Source organism: Pteropus alecto, unplaced genomic scaffold, assembly GCF_000325575.1.
Source record: "Pteropus alecto unplaced genomic scaffold, ASM32557v1 scaffold104, whole genome shotgun sequence".
Taxonomy (NCBI): Eukaryota; Metazoa; Chordata; class Mammalia; order Chiroptera; family Pteropodidae; genus Pteropus; species Pteropus alecto.
Genome location: NW_006436664.1, coordinates 2593979 through 2615739, shown reverse-complemented (window position 1 = coordinate 2615739; position 21761 = coordinate 2593979). Strand labels below are relative to the sequence as shown.

Here is a 21761-nt window from a genome sequence, read left to right as displayed (position 1 = left end):
TGATGTAAAGGATGTATTTGATTTGGGGATTTTAAAAGCTTTTGTTCATTTCTTGTTTCTTTTAATATACTCATTGGATGATATGATATAATATATAATAATATAATATACTAGACATGGGATGAAAAGAGTTAATTGGTATTTTATCATTTTTAAATTTGTTTCATATATCCTAAAAATATGGGTACCTTTCTGTGCAAATGGCTAATATAGTTTCTTTAGTAGTGGGTGGTGGTTATTCCGCCTTTGGAACAACCTCATTAAAAGTTTGAGCGACAATGGTTTTTATATTTAATAATACATATTAGCAAATATGTGTTGTAGAAATGCATGATCCAGTGGACTAGATTTCAGAACTTGGAAGTTAATTGCTGTAAATCTTAACATTACCTTTCTTTGTACAACCAGTTCAGTTTGTTCTATGTATTACATAGGATTAACTATTAATATCAAGTAGGCTGCAGATACTATAAGTAATTTTGGTCATTTTGATTCTCTTTTTGGTTCTCTGATAAAGTAAGAAATATTATCTCATCAATTTTCTTGAAGAGCAGGGACATATACATTTTTAATGGTATTTAAATATCATACAGTCTTGGGTAATAAATGTATCTAAGAGGAATGCAATTCTATGGGGATCTATTTATTGTCTTATTCCTAGTTATAAGCTTATACTGTATAGTAATAACAGTTGTTGAACAATTATGTTAGTTGTTTGTTCTTTTTTAAAAAATAGTTTTTAGGACAAAAGATAATGTAGAGAATAGAATTGTATACAGTTTTAAAAAGTCTTCATTGGTCAAGGAACATGAGAAAGGCTATCTGGTAGGCTGAATAACAGTCTTTCAAAGATGTCCATGTCTTAATCCCCAGACCTTGTGAATCTGTTACTTTACAAAGCAAAAAAGACATTACAGATGTGATTAATTTAAGCATCCTGAGATGGAGAAATTTTCCTAGTGGGCCCAATATTATCACAAGGTTACTTATAGGAGGAAAGCAGGAGGGTCAGATCAAGAGAGAGATTGTACTGCTGGCTTTGAAGATAAAGGATGGGGTCATTCCAAATGGCCGAATACTTATAAACTGAAATATCATAATGACTACAAAGGTTCAAAGAATGATCTGCCTAGAAAACAAAAGGGAAGCCCACAACAAAGCAAGTACTTAAAAAAAACACACACACACACAACAAAACATTTCTCTTATTTATTTGCAGATACGGTCTCTAAAATAGGGTTACCTATGAGAATTCATGAAGAAGTACAATTCAAAACTCCTTCTTCTAAAAATAATGATGAAAAATCAAAAACATCACTAGATACTGAAGGGTCTGCTCAGGAGGAAATAGACAGATCTGTGGAAAATACTCTGCCAAACAATCAGATGTTTTCAACTAAGTACTCTTTGTCTTCTCAAAATTACATTGCTCAAAAAGGTAAGAAACAAGTTATTTGGTTTTTAAGGCAGAAATTTAGGAAGATATTAGATTCAAAAGTTACATCATATAAAATGTTAACATATTTTTATTTATAAATCCACAGAAGATGCTTCCGAGTGTCCAATTTTGAAATATTTATTTCAAATTGATGTGTCTGATTTCATGAATGCTATATTTTCACCAATTGTAATTCTTACAGAAAGGGTAAGTTAACCTTCTATATTTTCACCAATTGTAATTCTTACAGAAAGGGTAAGTTAACCTTCTATATTTTCACCAATTGTAATTCTTACAGAAAGGGTAAGTTAACCTTCTAAATCTTTTGCAATAGTTTTACCTATTTTGCTAAATATAGGAGCAGCTGAAAATTATGTTTGAATGAATCCTCCCTATGTAAACATTATATAATGTTTCTCTTTCCGTAAAGTCTTACAGGTAAGATTTTTCCTTACGTGAACATTTTATTGTATGGATATTAATATGGGTATTTCTTTAACCTTTCCTTAAGCTTTGTTGCTCTTGAGCATTTTTTTCATTCCCTTTTTTTCAAATCAGGGAAAATTATACTAAATGAGTTGTCAGAAATAATGTGAACTAAAAATAGGTCTTAAGCAAATTATGAGTACAGTCAGCCCGACATATCCACAGGTACAGCATCCACAGATTCAACCAACCGCTGATTGAGAATATCTGAAAAAAAAAATGTTGCATTGTTGCTGACTTGTTCTATTAGTTAAGCCTGTGATGGTTGAGTCTGTACTGAATATGTACAGACCTTTATTTCTTGTCATTATTCCCTAAACAATACAGTATAACAACAAATTACATAGCATTTATGTTGTATTAGATATTATAAGTAATCCAGAGATGACTTAAAATATATGGGAGGATGTCTATAGATTATATGCAAATACTATACCATTTTATATAAGGGACTTGAGCATCTGCTGATTTTGGGTATCCACAGGGATCCTGGAACCAGTTCCCAGTAGGATACCAAAGGATGATTGTATCTGAATAACATCTATGACCTCAAAATAGTGTAATGTGAGGATCTTACAAAAGCAAGTAATATCTCAAAATTTAACCAAGGCATAACTAAAATTTCAAAATCTATATACTTTGTCATTTATTGTAAATCCTAGTAAATCCTATCTCATTTATTGTAAATGAGAAATTACAAAAGGACTTAGCTATAGTACTTGGCACATGGAGGCCTTTTATAAATGTTAATTCCTTTTTTCAGCAGCAGAAGATAAATACTTTTATCTTCTCATTTACATTTTAAGATGAAATTTAACAGGGGTTACTTTAGAGGAGCTAACTTTAGTTGGAAGACAAAGGTAAAAAAAAAGCAATAATTAAAATACAGTGCTGTAACAGCCATAGGATGCTACTGATGTGCAGGAGGAGCAGCCTGGCAGATTGACGGGAAGTGGTAGATAGAGAGGACAGGGAGTGGAAACCTGATAAAGTGTCCCAGAGGAGATCATACTTGAGCTGATCTTGAAGGAAAGAGTAAGATTTAGCCAGACAAAGAAAGGATGGACATTCTAAGTTGAGGAAAGAACAATCTTAAAGTACAGAAGTGGGAGAGATCATGGCATTTGGGGAAAATTATAAGCAACTCAGTCTGATTTAATATATGGTGAGATTGAAGATATATACAGGGATGAAATCCGGAATAGCTTTGCATGTTTTGAATTCTAGGAAGTTGACTTCTAGCTTGTAGATGATGGGATACTGTTGAAAGATTTTAAGCAAGGAGTGAAATGAAAACGTTTCATTTATAAAGTCTATTTGTCAGCATTGTCAAATAAGAATTGAATGGGTTAAAATCAGAGGCAGGGAGCCCAGTCAAGAAATTATCTCATTAGTTCAGGAAATAAATGGTCAAGGTCTAACTCAGGGTTTACATACTCAAGTAAAATGAGTGAAGCATAGGTAAAGGTGAGCACTGTAACCAACTAGAGAGTGTATGCCTTCTCCAAAGGATGTGACTGTAACTTACCTTCATCTTGGTTTTTCCAGATCTTCTGATATTCCAAGAAAAGTTGGAAATCTGTGTGTGTGTGTGCGTGTGTGTGTGTGTGTGTGTGTGTGTGAGAAATCTCTCAGTTTTTAATACTGACAAATATTCATATTAAAAAAAAATACCATGAAGGTCAGACAAAATGTTCTGTGGGTTGGGTTTGGCCTACTAGCCACATTTTTTTTAAACCTCTGGCTTAATATCTGATACTGGTAATTAAAATGTTGCAAGACAGACTAGATATATCTTTTCTAGATAGACTTCATTGGACTTAATGATTAGTTGAATGTAGCAAGGAGAAAAAAATGGAAAAGTGATGATAACTTACCAGATTTCTAGCAAAGGGTGACCGGGTAGATGGTGGCACCACTTGCTGTGATAAGAGTCTTTGTGAAAACTGGGCTTAATAACATATCATTTTGCTTTCAGAGGCTTCTTCCATACTTTACTTTTTTGACATTACTTGATAAATAAGCCCAGAGAAGTGATTAATTTACTCTGTATGATTTGGTCATGAAGATGTTGATTTAAAACTTTACTTAAAAATCTGCTCCAGCATAGGAGAACTGACATATCCGTTACCTGTTATCCTTCCCCCCGCCCCGAATTATACTAGAAAAATTACTAAATTAAAAAAATAACTTATTAATCAGTACACCATGTTCACCTCTCACATTAAATGCTTATTTAATAAAGGTTATGCTAAGTATGCTTATTTTTGAGGACTCAGTAAATATACATCTTACTTGAACTATTTTGATTGAAATTCTTTAGACAGGAAAATATTGAATTTAAATTTATGTTAATTATTTGTGGCCTTGGAAAGTCACTTATTCTCTGGAAGAATCTCAGGTTTAAAAGTCTAATATCAGAAGCTGAGACTAGATGACAGTCTGCTAGTCAAAAACTGGCTTGCACATTGTTTAAAAATTATGAACCAGTTGCCAACCTTTAAAAGGTGACTTCATATAAAAATCTGGATTTCTGGATTCTCTTGAAAGAGTAGAAGACTAAAAAAAAAAAAAAAAAAAAAGTTTCCCATTCTCATGTGGCAATAAGAAGCTCAAGCTAAATAGCACTTGCATTGAATAGACATGCATTCTTTATTTACCTACATTTATTTCAACTATTTGGCTTCCATAGGGCTTTAAGTCCATAATGTTTGGACTACATGTTCTGAAGAGTTACTGCTAGATCTACAATTCTAACAATCTTAGTGCATTTATTGAGCACCCTGTTTTGAACAGCTGCTGTAAATCTGAGGAATTTTCCAGTTAAATTTAAGTGAAAGGGTTTCCTTTTTATCCTGCCTAAATGTTTCAGGTAATTGTTTCTATTTGCTGGTAATTTCAGTTGGATTTTGTCCCCCACATACTTTCTTTGAATTGTTTAAGTAATAGGAATCAACACCATTTTTATCTACTTTATAACTGAGGAAGTTCTTTGAGTTCTAACATTTATATATTCTTAATGAGAATGTTTCATTTATATGTGGAATAACAATGGAAATTATCTAGCTCTTGTTCAACAGGTAGCTCCTGATTCAATATGTTCTGAGAACAACTCTTACACCATAGTTCAGAGAAGGAAAATGTGACTCAGAATGTTTGATTTTCTTCCGAACGACTAGATCTTATAGACTGTGACGTTGCCTGTTTAATTAAATGGGAGTAACTAGAGCTTAAAGCTTTGCAATAGGGCCCTTCATAAGGGAAATCAGTTTCTAGGTTGTGGACAAGGTTTACTGGTTAGCATGTTTCCAATGTTCTTGGATGCTTTCTAGTAGCTGTCACAAATAGTAATAGCATTTGTTCTCCATTTCCTTGAAAGCAGGCCTATATAAGACAGTGAAATCCCATGTTTAGTTAAGAAAACAATCTTTGAATATCTTTTACAAGAAAAAATCATATTCTATATGAAAAGACTATAGAATAAAACATTAAATTTAATTTTATCAGTTACCAAATTCAGGATTTCTCTTTGCAATTGTAGGTTTTAAAAGGGTAGTAGTACGTATATTTAATCAGGAGTGATGTCCATGAAATTGACTTATGGGTTGGTAGTCACAACTCCACTTATAGCACCCCTTTACCACACAAGTGTCAAAACAAGATCATAGTCAGTGTGGAAACAGAAGAGTGCAGGATGTATTAGAATCTGAAATCTTTCTCAAGGATACGAGGTACTTAGCAAAACTTTATTTACATGTTAGGATATTTTAACATGAATTTTAAAAATGGAATGGAAAGATCCAGAGAAAGAGGTAAGTATCTGTATGACTATTAAGTGTACAGAAATTAGGTTCGAATCTGGCACTGAGTTTAAGTTTTATTGTTTTTGTTATGGGCGAGGCGAAACTTTTAGATTTTTAAAAAAATATATCATTAATTATTTTGTCCCTAATCTATGTTTTTAATATTTGGAATGGTAATTATTCAAAAAATTAGAAAAGGGCATACACTGCCTTAGAGAGGGCAAACGGATTTTTGTTTGTTTGTTTGAGGTTATATGTTAAGTCCTGAAAGCTGAAAATGATCCTAGAGTTCCTTGAAAAAGTTCAGACTTATTAAATAATTTTTATGGAGTAATACAATGTTCTATTTGAGGCATATATTCATTGTTCTAAGATTCTCTGAAATTCTAAATTTTGGTTATGCTTCTGTTTTGACTTTAATAAGCTAGTCATATAATTTCAACACATACTGTGCAACACCTATAGAAGTTATGTAATACCTTAAAAATGGAGATCAAGCAATTTCTGCTACTCTCTGATACTGAAAAATCCTGATACTCCTTAGGTTGATGTGGCAAACCAGAGAATACTTTTGAGTTCCAAAAAACTAGTCCGCACTTTAGTCCTGAAAGTCACTTGCTGTGAATTTGGGCCACTTATTGAACCTTTTGGGCACAATAGTCCTATTGCTGCCAGAGTTTACATTAGAGAAATTTCCTAAGGATTTAAGATTTTTAAATCTCATAGGTGATTTGTTTAGGAAGAAGTATCTGTTCCTTTTTGTGTTGCTTTACTGAGGACCTGAGTTAGAAGGCTGAATTTGGTGAGGATTATTACGCTGGCGAGGAAGACTTAGAGATAGGTTATCCTTTACACCGTTGTCAGCTAAAACCATCTCTCACGAACAAATCCAGCCCCTTGTACTTTATTCAACAGACCTAAAAATAGGGTCCTACATTTAAAGGGCAAGGTGCTACTTTTAGCTTCTCTTCTCAGAGGAACAGCACTTGTCCAGCCAAAGTCCACAAGAGCTTAATTTAGCAATTGGGTAACTAGGAGCTCATGGAGTTTAGGTGCCCAGGTAACTCAAGTAAAAATGAGTAACCTCCTCGTTCCCTCTGCTGGGTAGAGGAGACTCAATTGATGTTCTCTTGCGTGGGAGAGGTTAAACTTTGCCCAGACCACAGCTGACCCAAGATGCCTTCCTGTCCAAAGTCCGAAAGTCCGGACACGGTTGGCAAGACACACAGGGGCAGCAGGCCCTGCAGACCATTTTCTAATTGGATTGAAGGCGGCGGCTGACTTTCCTGGAGCGGCGGGGTCTCTCAGGGTACGAAAGACTTCCGTGCGGTGCAGACAGCAGGCTCTCGCGGGGCTGCGCGAGGAAAGCGCTGGGGATTGGGGCTGGGCCTGGTGCCCACCTCTGGACCGAGGCGGAGCGCAGCGCTCAACCCGCCCGGCTGCGCCGAGGGGGCCGCAGGAGACGCCTCAATGCTGCCGCCATAGCCCTCGGCGCTGTGCGGTCCACACCGCAGCACAGTACTGCGGCCGAATTCCCTTCTCTCATCCCCAAGTCCCTCGACTTCCAGAGGTGGGTAGGCTCGCCAGGTAGAGCGTCGGGCCCTTTAAGAGAGAGCGCTCAGGACACGTCTACGAACGTCGCGCGAAGAAGGTGGGGAAATTTAAGGCGTCCCCGCCTCCCCGCCCAGCTGCCGCGGCCTGGCAGAAACCAAACCCAGGGGTGGGGAGGCGAGGAGATGACAAGTCGCGGGCTTGTGCGAGACGGGCTTAGATCTTCGAACCTTCCGGATTTAAAGCGTAACGTAGGGGGCCAAGGCTTCCCGGGGGGCGGGGGCAACTTGGACGCTTGAGCTCGTGGGCACCGTTCCCTCCAGCAACCCCCCGCAGCCGGCTCCTCAGTGGTCTGCTCCGGTTGCCGGGTGCGGATTTGTGTTCCGGACCGAGCGCTGCGTGTTCTCTGCGGCTTGTTGTGGCTCGGCCAGGCCGTGGCTGGGGCCGCCACAGCCAAGGCAGCCTTGGCGACATGGAGGGGTCCAAGGCTGCCCCTCAGCCGTACTTGGGGCTGGTCCTGGAGAAGCTACACAGGGTGAGTCCAGGCGCGATCAGGGTTACTTGGCCCAGGGGTCGCGGAGCCGCCCAGGGAAGGAAGCAGCAGACTTTGGTTTTGGGGTCTGAGTGGCAGTGATCGGAGGTTCCGAAGCCAGTCTTCAGTTGCTGCTGGGCTCCGGCCCGAGGCAGTAGCCAGGTTCGTAGGATGCTTGGGCGGTCTTTTTCTGGGGGGTATGTGTGTGTGTTTGTGGTGGAAGGGGATCAGATGAGGAAGGTGAAGAGAGCATTTGCTTAGTGGGACTTTGCAAAGGTATGTTAAATGTTTCCCGATTCCTAACACGAATTAGCTTTTCTGTTATGCTGTTTATTATGAATACAAGTTAGTGACACATGGTTCCCCCGACTGTAACAAACTTAAGGACTGATCTTCCGAAATGAATTCTTTTTAGTGGTGAAACTTTTCCTTGTCCTGAAAGGACACCTAAGCCTGGATGGGGGGTTGGGGTTCTCATTCTACATTTTCTTTTAATAAAGAATGCTTTTCTGAGGTGCTTTACCATAAGTGAGATTGTTCTTCGCTTCTTTCTGTGTCTTGTCAATGTAAAAGGTCGTATTCACGTAAAATTTGAAGACATTAAACTAGTATTCAAAATTTATTTTGTGGTTCAGTTTATGATCATGTTGCAGGGGTTTTTCTAAGTGTTTATAGCTGTCTTTGTGGACATGTTTAGGGGCATTTATGTTGCTGAGTTTTAAACTTTGTGTTAAAATTTTTTTAAAGCACTTTTAAATATTGAGGCAGTTAGGATTATTGGTTTCTTGTTAGGTAAATCAAAAAGTACTGATTTGGTTTCTTGTTAAAAAAAGTTTTCGGGGTGTGTGTGTGTGTGTGTGTGTTTGATAGTTCTGTGGAGATTCTAAATGGACAAAGACAGTTTGGGCCACTGGTATGCTATTAAAGGAGACAAGACAAAGTAGTACAAAGTAGAAACTGAAGTGCGTGCTGAAGCATACACAGCAAGTGCTAGGGAAATTGAGGAGTGGTAGAGATTACATTTTCTTGTTTTTACAGAAACCTTTCAGAAATATTTTAGGAGATGTGAAACAGCATGATATGTGCAGTAAACCAGGACCTGTATTACTAGAGTGTTAGGTAGGCTCAGGGAGTGATATGCAATGATGCTTGCTGAAGACGATTCCAGGTAATGTAGGTGCTGGAGACACATTGTGCTTTTATTCAGCACTCTAGGCTTAGCTTTATTCCTCATAATGCAACTGAAGCAAGACTGAAACATGTAAGTAAACCTTTACTAAGTAAACCTTTGCTAAATGTTTGTATACTAAAAAAAGGAAACCACAGAAAATAAAGACAATTCAGCCTACATATAATAGGCCTTCCTCTCCAGGCTCCTAGGCTCTGTCCTGTTTTAGGCCTGGCATGTTTTTATGTGGTAGGCACCATTTTAGTACCCATCTCTACCTTTCTCAAGGTCTGTGTCCCAAGAAAGAAAGACTGAAGTAGCAATAGGGGTTTATCAGCTTAAGATCAAATAGTGGTTTCCTTTTAGAGGTCTTTTCCCTTTATCTGTATGATTGGCTTTGGGAATGACCACCTCCCTCACCCCATCACAGAACATAACCATATGCAAAAGTTTCCCTGTTTCCATAGAACACGGACTAACAGATGGTCCTTCTGTATGGTGACCCCTCTAGGATATCCAACTAGATTTGTCCAATAAACCAGTATTATAAAACTAAGAGTTGGAGTCACAGATTTGTGAGTTATCAGAGTGGTAGTTGAAACCATGAAAATGGATAAGATTAAAAGGAGAGTATGTTTTTTAAAGGTTTCTGGAATATAATTTGTTAATAAATGTGGAATTAGTGGATGGGTAGATGGATAGATGGATGGATGGATAGATAGATAGATGGATGGATGGATGGGTGGATGGATGACTGAGTGAATATTGACAGCTTCTCATGAGGTAATTATTAATTTTGCAATTCTTATTTCAGGCCAAACTAATTCTGCCTTAGCTCTTTTTAGACCATTTGACCCTAAAGCTCTTTTGATCCTTTTTTAAAGGGAGAATTATTATTACTTTTTATGGTCACCAGTCTTCATTTATGAAAATCAAGAGGCATACTAACAATAGTTTTTATCAAACTTGTTTGTGAATAATGGGTGAGTCAGTCCCTCTTTTAAACTCTTTGGTGGTTTACTATTAAATTACAGGGGGAAAAATTCTCAGTTTTTTTAGCATGACTAATAATGTAAAGGAGAAATTATATTTCAAGTGTTATATCTTGGAGAGGTATACCCTTAATGGAACTTTGCATTATAAGCAAGTATTCTCAAGGTGTGTATGTTGACATTCTAATATTTTGTTTTTATGATGTCATGCTTATTTGTGGTTAAATGAAAAACAATTTTAATTTAACACTAGAGTATTCTGTCAACTTGATTTGTTAATTCTTTAAGATACTTGGTTTAGGACTCCTTTAATACTCATGTTTGGGAGTGGAATAGGTTTTAAGTATTCTGTGTTAATCACTACCTTATTTAGGAAGGGTTACCCATCACTTCTAAAATTTAGGACCAATTTACCAAATATGTGTAATTGTATATTGCATTAAATTTATTGATGTTTGATGAGTCTGGTTATTCTCTCTATATTTTTGTGAGATAGAGTGCTATATTGTACTTAAAATTTAAGAGTGAAAAATCTCCACGAGAGAGCCAGAATAATTAAAACTAGAGCAATGGATTTGAGATGAATTCTGGAGACTCAGATTATTTGCAATTCTTCAGTCCACCAGATCCAACCAACTCAAGACTTTAACCTAGAATTTACTATTTTCTTTTAGAATAGAGGGCTGATAAATGCTAATGAATTTAAGAAATATCACTGTACTAAAGATAATTACATGTTTGATCTGAGAGATGCTTTTAGAATTGTTGCCTAAAGTGTTGTGACATTGTCAATGAATCATACTGATTATTAGATTTTTGAAGTATGCATTTGATATTTTGAAATAGTTTAAAGTAAGATTCTTGGAGATATATAAACTAAAGAAAACTTTTTTCTTTACTATTGTGTACTGGACACTGTACTAAAGATAATTACATGTTTGATCTGAGAGATGCTTTTAGAATTGTTGCCTAAAGTGTTGTGACATTGTCAATGAATCATACTGATTATTAGATTTTTGAAGTATGCATTTGATATTTTGAAATAGTTTAAAGTAAGATTCTTGGAGATATATAAACTAAAGAAAACTTTTTTCTTTACTATTGTAAAGAGAATGAGAATGTTCCCTTCTGCTCTTAGTCTGCTCTTAAACTTTTTTCTTTGCAATAGTAAAATCAATGATTTTAAAATATATATATTTCTGCCTCTGAAAAAAGAGGCAGAAATATATATATTTTAAAATCATTGATTGGCTCTAGTGATGTCATATTTCTGTGAACTGGTTACTGGGGTAATGCATAGCGGGCAGAGATCAGGGTGGGGGTATTTTTTTTTTAGAAGAGATATAATCAAGTTTATTTAATACAGGTTAAGGAACAATAAATAGCAATTTGGAAAGAGTACATATATGGATTAGAATTATAAAACAAGATTTTGGATGGGGAATAGACATTAAAGGGGGTTATTCTAGGTGCAAAAGGCCTAAAAAAGGAAGATTTTTCTGCAGAGGTTTTGAACTGAACACTGGAAAGAATCAAACCTGATCAGACTTCTGGTTGTTTGTAAAAGGACATTTTTTTTTCTTCCTAGCCTTTCTCTTTTCTATGTTGTTAAATAATACCTGAGTTCTGGTAACAAAGGAAAGAATAACCTCATTGGGTGAGGATGAAATATAAGCTGACCCAGAGAAGGATGAAATACTGAAGCAACTGCAAAAGCCTTAAACTGTTTTGTGCAGAAGACCTGACAAGGAATAATGTGGAAAGACCATGAGTACAGGATCATGGTCTTGGAAAGGAAAATAATAGAAATAGTTACCTCTATTGAGTACCTACCTTGCATGTTCAAACAGCATTATTCCCATTACGGATAAAAGAAGGGAGCCACAGCTTTATCACTGATTTTCAAACTTTCTTTTTTTTTAAGCTGCAGATCTATTTTTCCTGTTGTAGGGATTTAGGGAACCCAATATACTCTGTAGATAAAACCTAAACTGGTTGAAATAAGGTTTAGAGCACCTGAGCTCAGCTTCTTTCTTTGGTCTTCTCTCCTCTTATTCTCATCCTCAGAAGTTCTGAGGCATCTTGTAGAACCCCAGTTTGAAAATCATTGCGTTTCACAATGCTGCTGTTTTTAATCACTTGGTAATAGTGTTTGAAAGGTGCCAGAAAAAATATACTTGGATACTTTTTGTTTGGTGTTCGTCTGGCAGCCCATTTCATGAAAAGGATGTTAATAGTGTTTACATATAAACTTGTACTTAGATTTGTGTCCTAGTTCATTTGGACTGTTCTAACAAAAATGCCATGGACGGGGTAGCTTCAAACTTTTTCTCATAGGTCTGCAGGCTGAGCAGGCCAAGATCAAGGTGTCACAAATCAGGTGTCTGGTGAGGGTATGCTTCCTGGTTCATAGTCTCCTTGTAACTTCACATGGTGGAAAGGTCAAGGGATCTTTCTGTGGATTCTTTTATAAGGGCACTAATCCCATTCATGAGGCCTGCACTCATAACCTAATTGTTCCGAAAGGCCCTGCTTCTCAATACCATCACACAGGGGATTAGGATTCAACATACAGATTTTGGGGTGAGAGGGGACACAAACATTCAGTGCATAGCAGTTTGTCATCAACACTTTTGATAAAAAGTATATTTTAAAAAGTTAATTTTCTTTGTCTTGAAGGTTGTGGCAGCTTTGCCTGAAGATATGAGACCAGGTCCTACTCCCTATGGTTTGCCTGGGGAATTGCTGATATGTGCAGCTACTGTTGGATTTTTTGCTTTTTTCTTGTTTTTGTGGAGAAGTTTTCGATCGGTAAGTAACCAATGCTGTATAGTAAGAGAATGTTCATTTTGTCTTCAGCTAGAACAAGTAATATGAGAAACATGTCTTTCGTTTTAAGGAAACAAATTAAGTTGTAGTTATGTTACTACTGTTACTAGAAACAATATGGATTTAGAGGAATTTTTTAAGCGTAAAAATTTTAAAGAATTTCTTTGTAGAAATGTTCTACACTAATACTAAAACCCTTCCTTTATTAATGATTGATTGATCGATTTTTGGTTTGTGTTTGTTTTTAACAGTATACTAAACACCTGTGAGTTTGCCACCTAACCTGGAAACAAAAACATTGACTATCACTTTTATTTAGGCGATCCTCCCTCATTTCATCCCCCTACTTCTCTCTGTACTAGAGGTAGTCCTGTTCTGGATTCTGTGTTGATTATTCCCATGCCTTAAAAAAATTGTTTTTGGTCATATCTTCATCTATTCTTCAAAAGTATAGTATGTAATTTTACTTGGTATCATCCCATATATCATGTTTTGGAACTTTTTTACCCCATCCTATATTGCTAAGGTTCATCTCTATTTTTGGATGAGATTTAATTTTTTTCATTTTTATTACTCTAGGCTATTACATTATAAGAATATACTAAAGTTCATTTGTTTTCTTTTAGTTATTTTTTGTTACAATTAGTGCTGCTGTGTGTAATATTCTTATACGTATCTCGTATCTCGTATTGTATACTTTTAAGCTTCTCTTGCGAATATACTTAGGTGTATGATTACTGGGTTATAGGGTATATGTGGAGGTTCTACTTTTAAAAGATAATGCCAAATTCTTTTCCAAATTTTCTGTACCAGTTCACACCTGTACCAGCAATATATAAGAGGTCCTAGGGATCTATTTGATTTCTCTCCTCTCCAACACTTGTTATTTTGCCACTTGAATGAGTGTAAAGTGGAGTGTTATCATGGTCTTGATTTGAATTCCTCGATCACTAATGATATTGAAATCTTTTACTGAATTTACTAGCTGTATGTATTTGTTCTTTTGGGAAATAATTGTTTATGTCTTTTGCCCATTTTTCTGTTGAGTAGTTGTTTTTTATTTGCGGGCATTCTTTATCTATTCTTGATGCTGTCTTTGGTGATTATGTGTATAGCAAACATCCCACTGTGAAATAGCTTTTCATTTTTCTTAAGGTGTTTTCTGATGAATAGATATTCATAATTTTAAAATTTTGCTTTTAATCACTGAAGTCCTTGATTCATCTTGAATCCAATTTTTTGTCTGATATGGGATAGAGATTCAGTGTAATTTTCTCACCTTATATAAATATTTTTCTCACTTTTATTTATTGAATAATCCCTCCTTTCCTTATTCATCTGCCATGTTAGGTATTAGAGTTCCATATACATGTAGACCTTTTCTGTACTCTTAATTCTATTCCATTGATTATTGTTGAAAACAGATATATGTATATTATTCTGTATCTTCCCCTTGAGTTAAATGACTAATTTGTCTTGTTCATGTATTATGTATTCTTGCTCTTTTTTGCTTATTTCATCTATCAAGAATGAAGAGAAGTGGGCTGAATTCTTCTTTCATGATTTATCACTTTCCATAGTTCTGTCAATTCTTGCTTTACATATTTTGATCGTATTTTGTGGGATACGTGTTTGGAATTTCTGTGTCTCTTGGTGGATTGAACCTTTTATCAATGATCTAGTGACCCTCTATAACTCAAGTGATGCTTTGGTCTTATTAAGGTCTCTTATCTGGCATACCGACTTTCTTTTGGTTGATATTTGATATATCTTTTTTCATCCTCATACTTTTTAACCTTTCATAGGCATACCGACTTTCTTTTGGTTCATATTTGATGTCTTTTTTCATCCTCATACTTTTTAACCTTTCTTTGGTCTTTTACTTAATGTGTGTCCTGTGTAACTTCTTTTATATCTAATCTGACAACTTTTGTTTTTTCACTTGAGTTTAGTCTGTCTACCTATGATTATTGATATTTTGGATTAGTTTCTTCCAGCTTAGTTTATTAATTTGTTCTACTTTCTATATGTTTCTTTTAATTCTTTTTACATTAATAGTATATCTTCCTACTAAGAAGATAAGGACCTTGGCATGCTCTCATATCCCCTGGTCTCTTTCACTTTCTAACCTCATAATGTTGTTATAATCTAAAATTTTCGTTCTGGATATATTTCTCTTTTTCTTGTCTTTGTTCTTAACTTTCTCCTCCATCCCTGCCCCCTCCCTCAAGACTACAAAAAAATATTACCAAGATATTTGATCACCCTTTATTGACATATCTCTTACAGGATTTCGTGGATTTAATTCTTCCCATATTTGAATACTTCTTTTAAGATTGTTCTAGTGTGGGTCTTTGTATGGCAAAGCTTCTAAGACTTTATTTTGAATGCTTGAGGATATTTGAATTAAGTCCTCACAGTGGAATGATAATTTGTTGGATATAACCATTTTAGGTCTAAAGTTCTTTTTAATACTTTAAAACCCTCACTTCCTTGTTTTTTTACATGTAATTTTACTTATCGAAAAGTCTAATGTCTGATTCTTATTTGTAGTTGATCTGTTCTCCGTGGAAGCTTTTAGAATCTTTTAATTTGATATTCTTATTTCAATATAATGTGTCTAGGTTTGAAAAAATTTTATTTCTTCTTTAGAATTTTCTGGAATCTCTTAATATGAGATCTTTTATCATTTTTTTTTTAATTCCAGGAAATTTCTTCTGCATTTTATATTTTTATTTCTCTTTTTGGGACTACTATGTTTTAGATGTTGGCCCTTAACACTTAAGACTTTTATATGTTTTAACTTTTTTTTCCCAATTTTTTTTTTGTATTTTCCTGTTACCTTTTGAGATAATTCCTCACTTTTATGGTTCAGTTAACTAATTTATTCCTCATCTTTACCTCTTTCACTATACCTTGACTTTACAATTGTCTCTTTTAATTTTCTCTCTATACATCTTATGTAGACAATTTAAGTCCCCATTGTTTCTTACATTTGCTTATATTGCCTCGACCCTAAACCTGATCCCCTTACACATGGAATTTTTCCTTCATTATTTGAGAGAGAAAAGTTGGAACATTTCTCAAATTGTGTTGTTTTGAATATTAGCACTAGGTGAAGGAGATAATAGGGGCATCCTGAAATAGTTTGTTTTAGGGTCAAATATGTTTGAGGAACATATTTGGTGGGCTAAATAAAATAGGTATTTTTAAGATACAGTTATTTCAGAGCCTTTAATATGCTGATATACAATGTGAACCTTCAATAGGGAAACTTTAATATGTAGCATTTATCTCATTGAACATAGAACACTTGGCTAACTTATATTCATACTAAGGCAATAGAAAAATGTTATTTTTAATTTGGCAGTGTAAATTAAATAAATTAGATTTACTCGAATGTATATTTCTTTTAATGTAATTTTGTTTAAAATTTTTTTCAGATTAGAAGCCGGCTTTACATGGGTAAGCTCTTTTTTTCTACTTTAGATCTCACCATTTAAAATCATTTATAATTTTAAAACTTAAAACAATTTACATGTGATAATATTAACTTATTAGGGTAACATTGATTAATGACATATGATTTTTAGGTGTATAAGATTATAATTTGACATATGTGTACTCTATTGTATGCTCACCACCTGAAGTCTGGTTTCCTTCTGTTACCATATATTTGACCCTTTACTCACTTCATCCTCTTCCCACCCTCTTTCCTCTCTGGTAGCCACCATTCTGTTTTCTGTATCTGTGAGTTTATTTTTATTTGTTTTGTTCATTTGTTACTTTTTATTTTATATTACACATACGAGTGAAATTATACTATTTGTCCTTTTCCATCTGGCTTATTTCACTTAGCATAGTACTCTCAAGATCCATCCATGTCACAAATGGCAGTATTTTGTTATGTTTTTATGGCTGAGTAGTATTTCACTGTGTGTGCATATGTGTGTGTATGTGTGTATGTGCCACATCTTCCTTAACTAGTCATTTGTCAGTGGACACTTAGGTTGTTTCCATGAGTTGGCTATTGTAAATAATGCTGCAATGAACATAGGGGTACATATGTCTTTATGAGTAAGCGTTTTCATAGTTTCACTTTTTTTTTAATTTTTAGGAAGAGAGAAAAAGCTTGCTGTAGAACTTTCTACACTAATCGAAGAAAAATGTCAACTACTTGAAAAATTTAGCCTTGTTCAAAAAGAGGTAAGACATTTTTGAAAATGTTAACATTCATGTTAGCGTCAGAGGACTTTATACTTCTTTATAAATGCTTTATTTGCAAAGTATGAGAGTTCAGTTGCTCCTCATATTACCTATCTTATTAATTTTAACTGTTGTGGTAGGTGCATAGTGGTGTCTTGTGATTTCAGTTTCCCTTTTCCTGACTAATGTGGTTAGGCACCTTTTCATATGTTTGTTGACCATTTTGTTCTTTTTATGAAGTTTTCTGTTTCCTTTTACATTTTTAAAGGTACGATTATCTATTTTGTTTTTGATACATAGGATTTTTTTCTATGTTTTGGATATGAGTCCTTTGTCAGATATATGTATTGCAAATATCTTCCACTCTGCCTTTTTATTTCAAATGGTGTCTTGGTAAGCAGAAGTTTTTAATTTTAACGTAGTCTAATTTGTCAGTCTTTATGATGACTGCTTTTTGCTTCCTAGTGCAGAATCTTTGTCTGCTCAAGGATACGAAGACATTCTTATCTTTTAGAAACTTTATTGTTTTACTTTCCTCATTTAGTCTTTATTAGTTAGCTAGGACTGTCATAACAAAATACCATAGACTCGGTGGGTTACACACAGAAATTAACTTTTGCATAGTTCTGGAGGTTGGAAGTCCAGGATCAAGGTGTTGCCAGGTTTGGTTTCTTCTCTAGCCGCTTTTCTTGGCTTGAAGATTGCTGTCTTCTTTCCCTGTCCTCACATGGTCTTTCCTCTTTGCTGGTGCCTGTTTCTGGTATTTCTCTGTCCAACTTTTTTTCTCTCAGGACATCAGTCACATTGGATTAGGGCCCACCCTAACAACCTCAGTTTAATTTAATCACCTCTTTAAAGCTCTGTCTCCAAATATAGTCAAATTCATACTGTGGATTGGGGCTTCAGCATATGAATTTCTGTGTGTGTGGGGGAAACTTCAGCTCAAATTTAATCAGTCTTTTCCTGGAATTGAATTTGTGGTAGTGTGATTTGGAGGTCAAGATTCAGAGTTTTTCATATGGATGTTGAATTAATCAGTGCTATTTATTGAAAAGACCATCTCTTTGTTCTGTAGTGTCATCTTAAATCAAGTGACTGTATATGTCTGAGTCTGTATCTATATCTTTTGTCCTGTTAGTCTGTTTTTTAAATTTTCATGTCAACCATGTTTTTTTAATCTATCATATTTTTATAACAAGTCATGATATCTGACAGTGTAAACCTCCAAGTTTTTTGTTCTTCAAGATTGTCTTGGTTATCTTGGCATTTTATCTCTCCACATAAATTTTAAATCATTTCATTAGTTTACACGTGCACATAGCCTGCTTGGAATTTGATTGGGATTACATTGAATATATAGATCAATTTGGAGAGAATGGACATTTTTATAATGTTGAGTTCTTATCTTTGTAATATGGTATATCCCTCCATTTTTGTCTTCTTAAAATTCTCTCAGTATTGTTTTATACATTTTTGGATTGAGGTCTTGCACATCTTTCTTAGATTTAATCCCTGGTATCTGATGATTTTTAAAACTATTGTAAATAGTGGTTTTTTTTTTTACAGCTTTGTTGAGATATTATTCACATACTATACATTCACCCATTTAAAGTGTACAAATGAGTGCTTTTTAGTATACTCACAGACTTGTGCATCCATTACCACAATAAATTTTGTTCATTTTTTTACCCCAAAAGGAAATGCTACACCCCTTAGACAGCACCCTTTGCCCCATCTCCTCCATTTCTAAGCCCTAGACAATTAACCTACTTTTTGTTTCTATAAATATACCTTATGTAATGTCTTCAAGGTTCATCTATATTGTAGCAAGTATCCGTATTTATTTTTTTTGCCAAACACTATTTATATTTCAGTTTATATATCCATCTGTCAGTTGATGGATATTTGGATTATTCTCCTTTTTGGCTATTATAAATGCTGCTGCCATGCACAAATTTTTGTGTGGATATATGTTTTTAATTCTTTTGGGTCTATACTTAGGAGTGGAATTGCTAGATGTCTATTTAACTTTTGAAGAACTACCAAATTGTTTTCTATAGTGACTGTACCAGTTTACATTCCTACCAGCAGTATGTGAGTGTTCCAGTTTCTTCACATTCCTTCCCAACACTTATTTGTCTTTTTGATTATAGCCAATGTCTGACTGAGAACGCCATTATCTGTGTCCTCTGAGAGTCTGCTTCTTGCTGGCTTTTTCCGTTGGTTTTCAGTCAAATCTTGTCTTCTTGAATACCAGGTTATTTTATGTTGAGTATCAGTAATAGTATAACAAAAATCACATGGATAATTTTGATGCTATGGATGATATTATCTTTCTTAAGTGAGGGTTTACTATTGCTTCTCATAGGCAGATGGGCTAGGACATTTGAAATCATAGATTACTTTAATCACAGATTGAGATGTTTAGAAACTTTGGCCTCAGTTAAAGTAATTAGTCTGTTTCTAGTTTAGACTTTCTTATAAGTTGGCCAGTGTGGGTTGGTATTAGTTTTCTATTGCTGCTGTAACAAATTACCACAAACTTGGTGGCATAAAGTAACACAAACTTATTCAGTTATAGTTCTGGAGGTCAAAAGTCTAAAACCAGAAAGATAGGGTGAAAATTAAGGTATCAGCAGTCTGTTTCTTCATGGAGGCTTCAGAAAAGAATCTGTTTCTAGCTTTTTCCACCTTTTGGAGGATACCCACATTCTTTGGCTCATAGCTGCATCACTCTATTCTTTGCCTGCATCTTCAAATCATCTTCTCTCTTAACTTTTATCCCCTGGCATTCCTTGGGATTATATTGAGCCCACCGAGATAATTCTACATATTCTTTCTATCTCGAGATCCTTAACTCATCACATCTGGAAATTTGGGGGGTTAGGGTGGAATTTGGGGAGGTCATTATTCATCCTACAACAGAGTCCCACCCTAAAACCTGAGCTCCATGGCTCATCCTACTCGTCAGATCCTGAACTCCAAATTTTGTCTTCTCCAAATTTGAACTCCAAATTTTGAGACCTCCACATATATCCTGTTTTTCAGTATTTTTGTCCAGCTCTTTTTCTTGTTCTTAACAAGAAGGTTGATCCAAAACAACCTGGTCTTCTCTGTAATCACTTATTTTTTTAAAAGCATTGAAGTAAATGCATTTTGCTAAATCCTGTAGTATTGTATGTTTCATTGTCCTTATTTTACATTATCCTTGGTTGTTTTCTTTATCTTTTAAACATTTTATATTCCCTACTTTATTTGTTGTATAATTTGAATTAGAAGTGAAAATTTCTAATGGCTACTAAGTATAAATTTATCTTTAATGAATAGGTAGACTTTGGATAGCTCTCGTAACCTTATGTGTGAAATTCTGCCATTTGTTGTCCAAGCTAGAGGGTTGTGATGTGTTAGCTGCCCTGGCTTTGTTTGTTTTTGTGATCATATTGGAAGAACTTAAAGCTAAGTAAATCCAAGTAAATTTAACGTACCTGTGGAAGTAGATTATGTCTGCTTCTTAGATACCTATCCAGATAAAACTTGGAATAAAATTTGTAGAGTTTTTACTCACAATGTTGCTTTATTTCAGTATGAAGGCTTAGAGTCATCTTTAAAGGATTCCAGCTTTGAGAAGGAGTCGACAGAAGCACAAAGTTTAGAGGTAAAAACCAATAATATAATTATAAAAGCTGGGGGAAGATTCTTACTAAATTACACAAACTTTAAAAAGTAATGCATCTTCTCAAAACTATTTCAAAGGAAATGTGAAAGAGCTTCTCTGAACTTTTTTAAAGAAAAGGTTAAATATAGGAAATAGAACATTAGTAAGTAGCATAAAATATTTTAAATATTTGAGCTCTTGTCGCTAACTTGTTTTGAGTGAGGCACCTTTGGTTCACTAGAATCTAGGCATTATAGAAGCTCATTTTTAATTCCTGGGAAATGTATTATTTTTTTGTGGCCATTTTTTTCTTTTTGATTCACTTTGCTACAGAAAGAAAAATAGGATTTCTAAAAATAAATTTAGCAATAGTCGGCAACCACAGATTATGTATATTGTGTCAGTACTTGCCTTTACTTCATCCCCTCCATTATATTCGGAGCTGGCTAGAATTAGATCAGAGATTTTTATTATAAGCAGTGGTGTGCTGGTAAATATTTAACAACTGGCTCTCTGAAAAGCAGGAGGCCTTATTTTGCTGAGTTCTGTTGTATAAATACTCTGACTGTGACCAATTTCAAGATGCCAACATGATGTGATGAATGTAGAATTTGGAAGAGGTAGGCATACTTGGCCCTCCTGGGCCAGGTATGATTTGGGTAATAGTAAGGAAGGGAAGTATAATAATTTGTCATTTAGCTAAACTACAACAGATTAGGGTAATGGGAGTCCCTTACTACCGTTTTGAGATGGAAGTGTTGTAAAAAGCATACTAACATTAAAGTAGAAAACAATGGACTTTGTATCTTTGGCGCATGTCTTTACTCAGTCCAGCTTGGCAGTTCTCAGTCACCGATGTCTGTAATCATCAGAAAGTCAGATTCAGAATTTCCTAGTAGAATGAAGAGTAAGTGAAAATTGAATTCCAAATAAAATAAATTTAATCTTTTCTTTCATTTGTTACCTGTTAATATACTCAAGAACTTGTTGGAATTGTTATATGTATTTTTTGTTGATCTTCTCCTGTAACTATTGTTCTAGTAATTTGATTAAAAAAGAATTTAAAAAGGCATTTGCATGCTAACAGAAGAGCAAACACTG

The 21761-nt window shown here is 34.9% G+C and overlaps 1 protein-coding gene across 11 annotated transcripts in view; it reads left to right on the top strand.

The window, feature by feature from the left end:
• MIA2 (melanoma inhibitory activity 2) overlaps positions 1-21761 on the top strand; it is an 80579-nt gene that overhangs the window by 13200 nt on the left and 45618 nt on the right. For 4 of the 11 annotated variants that reach the window (XM_025047933.1, XM_015590617.2, XM_015590616.2 and 1 more), the window contains exons 5-10: positions 1220-1438; positions 1545-1645; positions 12650-12781; positions 16243-16264; positions 16917-17005; positions 20589-20660. In XM_025047933.1, the coding sequence (XP_024903701.1) occupies positions 1220-1438; positions 1545-1645; positions 12650-12781; positions 16243-16264; positions 16917-17005; positions 20589-20660 (635 nt within the window). Of the gene's footprint in view, positions 1-1219; positions 1439-1544; positions 1646-7166; positions 7298-7355; positions 7379-7439; positions 7814-7833; positions 7973-12649; positions 12782-16242; positions 16265-16916; positions 17006-20588; positions 20661-21761 lie in introns of those variants that run through there. The other 7 variants (XM_025047934.1, XM_015590623.2, XM_025047935.1 and 4 more) reach the window with 7 other exon arrangements.